Genomic DNA, 9,251 nt, shown 5'->3' with positions numbered 1-9,251 from the left:
ATTACGCCTCCATCTCCCTTCACCATTGCATTCAGCTGTTCATGAACTTGATTATGGGCTAGTTCTGAGAATTTGTGCATGGTTTTCTGTGTCACAAAGTTGCCTTTGAGAAACTCTGCATGTGTGGCAGGGCAGTTAATCTCGAGGGCAAGTTTATCTCTCACATGAACCGTCATCCAGCGAGCATAGTGATAGTGGTCAAGAGCGAACATTCACGGAATAATCTTTCCAAGTGACACAACACATAGGCAACATATTTTTGTTCACGCTGTGATCTAAGGAACGACGTTTTGGCAGGCACGCAGGCGTACCTTTCAAAGTGTAACAGAAATTATGAACAGAAGTATAGATGGCATTATTTTTCATCATGATTTTTCACATATGTGTAACAGAGTTCTTTGACCTAAAAACATTTTATATTGTATTTGTTTAATTTGAAGATGTATGTTAGGATATTGCATGTTTTCCATCAGGTTTCTTGACATAAAAACTGGCATAGATACCTATAGATCCTGGTAATCGTGGCACGTATAGCCATTTTATGGCAAAGAAATGCGTTTGTGGCAGCCATTTTGGATTAAATTTTTTGGGCGGGAAGATGTTATGATAGATCACAATGTGTTCTATACCCGTTCTATGGGGTTCATTGACCTCAAAAACATATGTATAGAGACCAAGATCATGATACTTGGTGCACTTACAGCTGATTTATGGGCAAAACTGTGTTTTGTGGTGGCCATTTTGAATTTTCAACTTTTTGGCAGGAAGATATATCTTATGATATTTGACAAGAGTTTTATTGCATTCTTTGTCTTCAAAAACATAGGTATAGACGCCAAGATCTGGTAATCGGGGCACAAATCAGCTGTAAGAGAACCGTTGAAGTGACATCGTGTTTCCCGCAATTTTTGAAATCAGCATACTCAAAACCCCCCTAGAACAAATTTTCATGCTTCTTTCATGAAGTGCACACTTTAAGTAAAAAATGTCACATATCATGCCACATCATGTCACATCACATGCTTAGCATAAATAAACGTTGTGTACCTAATTATGTCTGGACATCAGATACCTACATGGTGGCAGCGGTAAAGACCATCGCAGTGTTGAAATAACACTCCGGTGAACATCTGTATGACATTGACAGTGTGTTGGCCAGCGCCAGGAGCGAGAATTTCGAATTTGTCTGCACCGACCTCAGTGCCACGATTACGTAGCCATAATTAGGTACACAACATTTATTCGTGCTTAGCATAAACATGGCCGAGCCCAGAGAGGACTGCTTTCAGTAACAGTCTACATACGCGGGTATACGCGTAGTGATGAGGCTACAAGGTAGTTCTGCATAATGTTACAAGAAGAAGATTACATTCATAGTATACAGTATTTCAAACAAGGGTCCATATATAGAGCTAATTTTCAGTTTACTTATTCAATCTCAATTACAGACGAAATAACAAAGCAGCTTTAATTGGGCTACATATAAGATATCAACACGTGACATAACCAATGCGAACCGTGTATGCAACTGTTACAATCACGGGAACATGCTGCAGTGGGGTGGAGGCGTATGCCACAGAAAACATTAATACCTCTTGTTGCATTCCCTCTATGCTCTACTATCAGTTTTGTTACAAAACCTCGTACACAATCTTGGTTGTGCTTAATTTCGGCATTTTAGCGGCCCTTTTACCCGAGAGACGGGGGGCGGCGACTACTCTACTGTTTTATGCACGCGAGTGCACGTGCGTATATATATGTACACACACGCGCACGCACGCACGCATACACACAATTACACACATACATGCGTGTGCGTGTAAACTGCAAATATATAATATACACTGTATGTGCATATTTACAAACATACTTACAAAATTATGCACAGTAACAATTTTATAATACACTGTATTACATGTACAATGTATAATCATGTATAAAATTTAAAGTATAATTAATATAATTTAGAGCTCATTTTTGTTTGAACGGTTTAACAATTATATATATATATAATATAGACTTATTTATATATATAAATTGATTCATAGGGCGAATGAAATATCTTCGTGGAATGAAATTATTTCTCCGTTATCTTTCTACATAGTCTATAGCTATTGCTCAGGAAGCAGAGTAAAATTATTACTATATCAGTGTTACGCACCACAGCATTTATATTTATCATTATAGTTACTAGAGTTACAGACGATGCTGACACGATGCAAACATAATGAAGAAAATTTTGGAATATTTAAAAACCTTTAGTTTTTAAATTTTATATAAACATGCACTGAATAAAACTTTCATATAAAAATATGGATTTTTATTCGATGACAATTAATCTGCTATAATCATATTCCAAGAATAAGACTCTGCTATACCTACACTCACAATAGGTCATCATAGATACGCACCCTATTTGCTAAATCTATCGGAGATTCAGAAAAATAATTTTGTAATTGTCATACTGATCAGAACAAATACCTGTCATCAGCGACAAAGGTGTACATATATATATATATATATATATATATATATATATATATATATATATATCACTTTATACACGTGCTGTGTGTTTGCGTAATCTACACAGAAGACTCGGAATTTGAAGAAATGCTTTCCTCCTCTCCGTACTATTCTATCTTTGCAGTTGAATCGTCTGTCTTGAAAGCGTCGACTGCGTACTTATATCCCGGAAACGCTTGGAAGAATGGGTTACTGGGCGCGCTGTTGCCAAAATATCCTCTGGGTGTGTCGTTAAAATATGGTCCGCGCAAATTCTTTGAGGATGGATCGGATGTTTCAACTGTAACTGTATCTTTTCGATCGGGGGTCGATGCTGCACTGCTTTTCTGTGTGTTGCTTATTAGATGAGTGGGAGAAGGGGGTGGTGCCACACGTGCAGACGGCTCGTCACGTCTGACTGCCGGGTCGTATCGTGGGGGTGCAATATACGGTAGCCGAGGCTGATGTTCAGCTGAAGGATCACTTACTGCAGGAGCAGGGCGCTGGCTGAACGGTCTAACGGATTCATATGGTGACAAAATTGGTGCTATTCCCTCCGGGTTTTGGCTGTACGTGGTGGGCCGTGGAAGAGCCTGTGGTTGGACATTGCTCTCCGCTTCTTCCTCAACAATGAGTTGTGCAGGAGCTCCATATATTTGGCTCGGTGCCTTTGGCGCTGAAACTTCGTATCTTTTTCTAGTAGATAAGTGTGGGTGCTGCTGATATATTTGCCTCGGAGCTGGCCTCTCGTATTTTGCACTGGGAGGTGGTCCTTCCTCGTAAGTTTGCCTCAGAGGCTGAGGTGCTCTTTTGTAGCTTTCCCTTGGAAATGTTGGCACCTCGTAACTTTGACCTGCATTGGAAGGTGGTCTTTCATACGTGGGGCGAGGAGGCGCTTGCTGTTCATAGTCTCGCCTGGAGTTCTCAGCTTGGACAGTGCGAACTGGTGGGCTTTCGTATGCTCGGTCGGATGGTGGTGGTCTTTCATACTGAGCTCCCGGATTCGATGACGCACTATCATAATTTTGTCCAGAATAGGTTTTGCTAGAAAATGTTCGTGGCCTTGCATAGATCTGGTCGATAGATGTATGTGGACCAATGTATACTTGACCAGTGAGTGCAGGTGGACTATCATAGAGTTGACCAGTAGATGTGGGAGAACCTTGATAGTCTTGTTTCGCGTATGCGGGTTGGCGATCATAGCTTTGGCTAGAGGTAGGAGATGGACCTTGATAACTTTGGCTAGAATATGTAGTTGGAACATCCGGGCTTTGGCTTGGGTATTCGGGTACCCTTGCATCTCTGACATTCGGATATGGTGGTGTTTCGTGCTGTTGATTGTATGTTGGCGGCAGCTTCTCGTATTGCACCGGACGTTGTTCAACATATTTCGGAGGCTCTGCATAGATCTGTCTATCAGATGGTGGAGCATCTGGGGGGCGTTCAGATTTTGCAGCTAGTTGCTTTTCGTACTCAGCTGTCAGCTCTCTAAAAAGCGGAGGAAGTTCGTAGCTTTGCTTACTAGTAGGCTGCTGGTGTTCTGGCTGGCGTGGTGGAGGCTGTCTGTACGCTGGTGCAGAGTCTCGCGGGTCCTTTACTGCACGTACGGGAGGAGTGTTACGATTGTACTCGTCTTGAGGTTTCGGTTGACCATATGATTCCTCGCTATTCACATCTGGTTGTTTATATTCCGTGGCCTTTTCCGGCGGATTTAGACCAAACCCTGGAAAGCCTGGGAACTCAAATCCGCTTAAAGATGGATGCTTGAAATCTGGTGGAAGTATTTTTATCGCGGGAAGCGAAAATTCCAGAGGAGATCTGATCGGTTTGTTATGAGTCGGTCGTTGGGTGTAGGACAATGAATCATCGGTGTCAATCCTACCATTGTCTAATCTTAATTTATAGGGCCTTGGTTGACTTGTTGGCGCGGGTGGTGCCTCATATCTAACATTTTGTCTATCAGTAGGTGGTGGTGCCTCATATCTAACATTTTGTCTATCAGCAGGTGGCGGTTCCTCGTATCTAACGTTTTGACTATCAGCAGGTGGCGGTGCCTCATATCTAACATTTTGTCTATCAGCAGGTGGCGGTGCCCCGTATCTAACGTTTTGTCTATCAGCATGTGGCGGTGCCTCGTATCTAACGTTTTGTCTATCAGCATGTGGCGGTGCCTCGTATCTAACGTTTTGTCTATCAGCATGTGGCGGTGCCTCGTATCTAACGTTTTGTCTATCAGCATGTGGCGGTGCCTCGTATCTAACGTTTTGTCTATCAGCATGTGGCGGTGCCTCGTATCGTTGCGTTAGAGGTAGGCCTACTCTTCCTGGTGCCTGTTGCACTTGCTGGCCGTTACCGCCGTACCGCGGTGTCCTCGGTGGAAACGAATATGTTATTTCTTTCGCTGGTAATTGTTGATATCTCACTGGTTCGTTGTATACAATTTTTTCGCGACCTAGTATGCCCTCATTGCCTGGGGCATTTGGGTCTCCAAATGAGAGAAAATCAATTCCCGCAAGCAACGGATGTTCAGTGGTGGCTTGCGGCTGTGATTCCTGTTGTCTTGCGTTGAATTCTTGCCTTGGCGGAGGCCCTGCGTATGCTGGTGGCGCCTCGCGTGGTTGATATCTTTGTGTGGGTCGCTGATATGAATTTTCGTATTCTACTTGCCCGCGGCTGGGTGATGAATATTGGATATATACACCCCGGTTTTCTGATGGTTCGCGTTGTTGTTGAACTGGCCTCGCGTACGTTTCCTGTGGTCGTGTATACCTTGATGTTGCCGGAGGGCGCTCCGCCTGGTACGGAATCTGCTGCTGTTTACTGAACGCGACTGCATCATTATATACGCCCGGCAGCGGCCCTTCGTAGAACGGTGGTATGTTGTAAACGTCCTTATTACGCGATGGCTGAGTGTACGACTGCTCGTTAGATGCTTCGTAAGTAGCGCGAGTGGGAGGTGCAGGAGCAGGGTACAGATCGGGACTGTGCGGGGTCGTCTCCCTCTGCAATACTTGGAACGGCTGCTGTTCGTACTGCCTCGTCCGCGAGCTATCGTACGTCGCAGGTCTAGACGGACGCGACGGCGGCGCCGGATCGCGTCTTATTCCCCGGATGTTGGTAATCGGATTTCGATGCACTGCTGAGCTCGGCCCGTATACGCTATCCCTCCTGCTCGTGTAAGTGCTGACGCTCGGAGCGACCTCTCGCGTGCGTGGCGATACGAGGCCGGTTTCCCTGGAGGCGGAATGAGGTTGGTCCGCATGCCGAGTAGGAACCGGGTATCTGAACAACGAGGGCACTGCTTCTGCGGTCACCTGCGCGAAAAGTAACGTAGATTGTAGATACACGCGTAAGCACGTAATATATGCTGCGCCATGAAAAACTCGGGAATGCGTTTCTTGCCGATTTGTCACAATGTTACAAAATCCCAGTCACTGAATCACGGAATCAACCCCATGTAAAAAGGGGCTATCATATATATCATTCAAAAGTGTGAACATCAATTTGATCCCATTGCTTAACAGTTCTTACCAGTAACCTAGACGTATATGCATCTACGATGAAAGCCATTTCAACCTGATAGTAAATTTGGGAGTATACGAAAAAGGGCAATAGTATACGTATGTTGAGCACGTGCACGTACCTTATGAACATGCAGATCGATCACACTGCATATAGATTTGCAAGAAATTACTCGCGGGGTATACGGTATATACTGTCAGGAATGAACAAACACATTGTTTTTATTCACTACTGATACAATATATAGTATACTACCATACAATATACATATAGTTCTTACCAGGATCAACAGCAGCAGGCCTATAGATGTCACGGCTCTCATTGCGGATTCTTCTCTGCACAGCAGCACAACGCGTTATCCCTGAAACAATATCAATTACGCGTCAACTACGGGCGAAGTGTTTCATGCATCATTCCTGAACCGCCTACGCATAGTGTAAACATCTGTGAAAAGACAGTTAGTAAAGTAAATAGTACACTTATGTGATTTTTTTCCTATCAGGAGCCTTCAAACTTGTGTAGGTAAAATACCTAAAACGATGGTAATAATGTGTTGTTTGGCGAAATTACTCATGGAGTTGTTTGTAAAATTACCGCCTTCGGTTTCACTTAAACTGTTCGTGCCAACCTATTTTCTCGAACAAGCAGAATTACTACCTAATTGGGCGAGTGTGTTCGATTTTTTAGCATGACACAGTTTTATGTTGAAATTTTATCAACACATGCGCTCTGGCTGATTGCCGTAAGACCTAACTGACCTCGTGACATGTGGAGGTCCGAACAGGTATTGTCTATAATTCGAGATGATAAGAAGTGCTTATTTGTCCATGCATGCATGCCTGAACGCAAGCACTTCCACACAACTACTCCATTGTCAGCCGCCGACAGTAGGCCTATGTAGCCTTAGTGTGTGTGTGTAAATACTCGTTCTGTTTGTTGCTGAAAGCGCCGCCCGGGGGAAAAATATCGTTTTCTTCATGTTGCCATACAGAAACGGCCAGAATAAGAGGAAATGAAAAATATATCCCTTCCGTATTAACAGCAATCTTCCTTCACTCCACCCAGCATTTTATATAATAAGATAGGATACGTGCGGTTATTTGCCTATTCTTAGAGCGCTTATATTATCAAGATAAACTTCTGTAGGCACCCTATTCCATGTCGCATCACATGTGGACCGACATGGTCTCGAAAATATTTGCATGTTTAGGAACACTCAATAGTTCACTCTTGCTTTTACATTTTCGTTCAAATCGTGCTTGGATTTGCTTTTTGAAATTGAAAGTTTTAATAAATGCATGTTGCACTATAATTAAGTGCGTGTTCGTTGCTGTGTGCGTCATCAAAGGAGTGAACTCGCACTATGTGTATATTACGTATATATATTCGTAATATTTAGTTATATAGTAACGACGAGAAATATTTCAACTGTTTTATTTCTTGCGTATAGCTTTTTTATATTGCTAAGTTATAACGATGGAATAAATAATAATATTTCAGGGTAAATTTATGGAGTTTATGGCTATATCAACTGACATATATTCGGTATGGTTATACATACATACACTAGATATTACATACACTAGTCGATACATTTAAAATAGAATGATAATTTTATAGCGGATAACAAATAGTATGAAAATTAATTACCAGTATAAAAATAAAACATGTCGACTTGATGAAATTGTATGTAAATACTATATTCATGATATTAAAAGTAATAAAAAACATCGCGAACTAATTCGGGATAAATCGATCTACCTTATGGAGATCTCGTTGCGAGCTGTTCTCGTTGGTTCGCTTACACCGCGCCTGCCTGCGTTGTAAGTTTGCTCGCACAAGTCACAGAAATTCAGGCGCACCTACTACTGCATCCATCCACACGTTCGGCATCAGTTTTGAAATGGTGGCATTTTGTTTATATACATCGCCGCCGTTCCACAAACCTGATTATCCGTGGTAATTGACGACACTTTTGAATCTACACGCGTGTCTCTCTATGGAATTCATTCATTCGGTCTCGATAGGCAGAGAGAGAAGCGCCTGCTGTGTAAACCGTGGAAGAGTAAACTATTCATCACACCACAGCGACCGGAGCGGTCACAGGTCAAGATCTCGCTGTGACGCTGCGTATTGTAGCTATATAGACATCAATTACCTACTTACGTATGATAAGAGCTTATAAGCTGTGGCATGGCGAGGACGCCGGATTTAAGAACCTTTTTTAAAAGCATGGGCAGTTGGGTTGCTGATCGCCAATGTTTGCGGTAGGTTGATATTTGATACCAGGTTACGTGATACGCTACACTATACGATTTGCTTTTCGAATTACCGCGCCGAGAGCACACATCTCTATTATACTTTCAGAAATTGAAATGTCACGAGATTAGTTTTTTATGCGCGTTATTATAGTTCGTATGTCGTTCGAATTATTTGAAGATTCTATCTTCCAGCTATTATACATATAATGTGATTAGTTTCTCTAGTTACGACTTACGACGCTGGATTGGTTCTACCAAACGAGAAACTATAAATGATTTCGTAGGGAATAGTATTGCTGGTAACAGGAGCGTTTAATTGTGAGCAGAAGCTTGATATTGAACCGCGTATTATTACATTTAAAAACCGTTGTAGAGTATTGCTAACAAAGCGCAATTGATAGTAAGAAAAAGTTGGCGAGTCTCACGAATAAATTGAAGTACAAATGTCTACGGCGCACATTATCCTATACAATTTCGATATACAAGTGGATTGTGTATGACCTTTGGTTTTTTAAGTCTGACAATACGAAATGGCCTTCAATATGATAAGTAAATGCTTTGAGCAAATATCTCATTTAACGTAAAACGTTTTCCTTCTCATATCCGCGCAGCATTCTGGTTCTAACAAGCGAGAGTAGCGTGCAATAAAATAAAATTTTTCTAAACAAAATTTAAATCCCACGAATATGACAACGTGTGATATACATAAACAATGATGTACTTGAAGTTATTCGGATGTAAACCAAGATAATTGCAGCTCTGTTTTCGATTCACGCGGCTGCAACCATGCCTGCCAGTATTTTTGTATCGAGGTCACAATTACACGACAGCTGTCGAACATGTATAGTAGCTTCACGGAATAATCACGCGGGAGTCCTTGAGGTGGTTGTTACGCGTATTATATGAAAATTACGTGGAAATTATACGCAATATAACAAATTGACCGATTATCACGACGCTAAT

At 42.1% G+C, this 9,251-nt stretch overlaps 1 protein-coding gene across 2 annotated transcripts; it reads right to left on the bottom strand.

Moving 5' to 3' along the window:
• Positions 1–1,226: 1,226 nt before the first annotated feature.
• On the bottom strand, positions 1,227–7,915 carry LOC106808287 (extensin-like). Of its 2 annotated transcripts, XM_014810937.1 has the most exons (4): positions 7,789–7,915; positions 6,308–6,388; positions 4,794–5,819; positions 1,227–4,754 (listed from the first exon to the last, which is right to left on the bottom strand). In XM_014810937.1, the coding sequence occupies exons 2-4, from the start codon at positions 6,347–6,349 to the stop codon at positions 2,634–2,636; spliced, it is 3,189 nt and encodes a 1,062-aa protein (XP_014666423.1). In that variant the 5' UTR covers positions 6,350–6,388; positions 7,789–7,915; the 3' UTR covers positions 1,227–2,633. The 2 variants fall into 2 exon arrangements, with proteins under 2 accessions (XP_014666423.1, XP_014666422.1); XM_014810936.1 differs by having other exon boundaries at positions 1,227–5,819.
• Between the last annotated feature and the right edge of the window lie 1,336 nt (positions 7,916–9,251).

The sequence above is a fragment of the Priapulus caudatus genome, unplaced genomic scaffold (genome assembly GCF_000485595.1).
Source record: "Priapulus caudatus unplaced genomic scaffold, Priapulus_caudatus-5.0.1 Scaffold265, whole genome shotgun sequence".
NCBI lineage: Eukaryota > Metazoa > Priapulida > Priapulimorpha > Priapulimorphida > Priapulidae > Priapulus > Priapulus caudatus.
The sequence above is the reverse complement of the archived record's forward strand: the minus strand, read 5'-3'. Positions and strand labels throughout refer to the sequence as shown.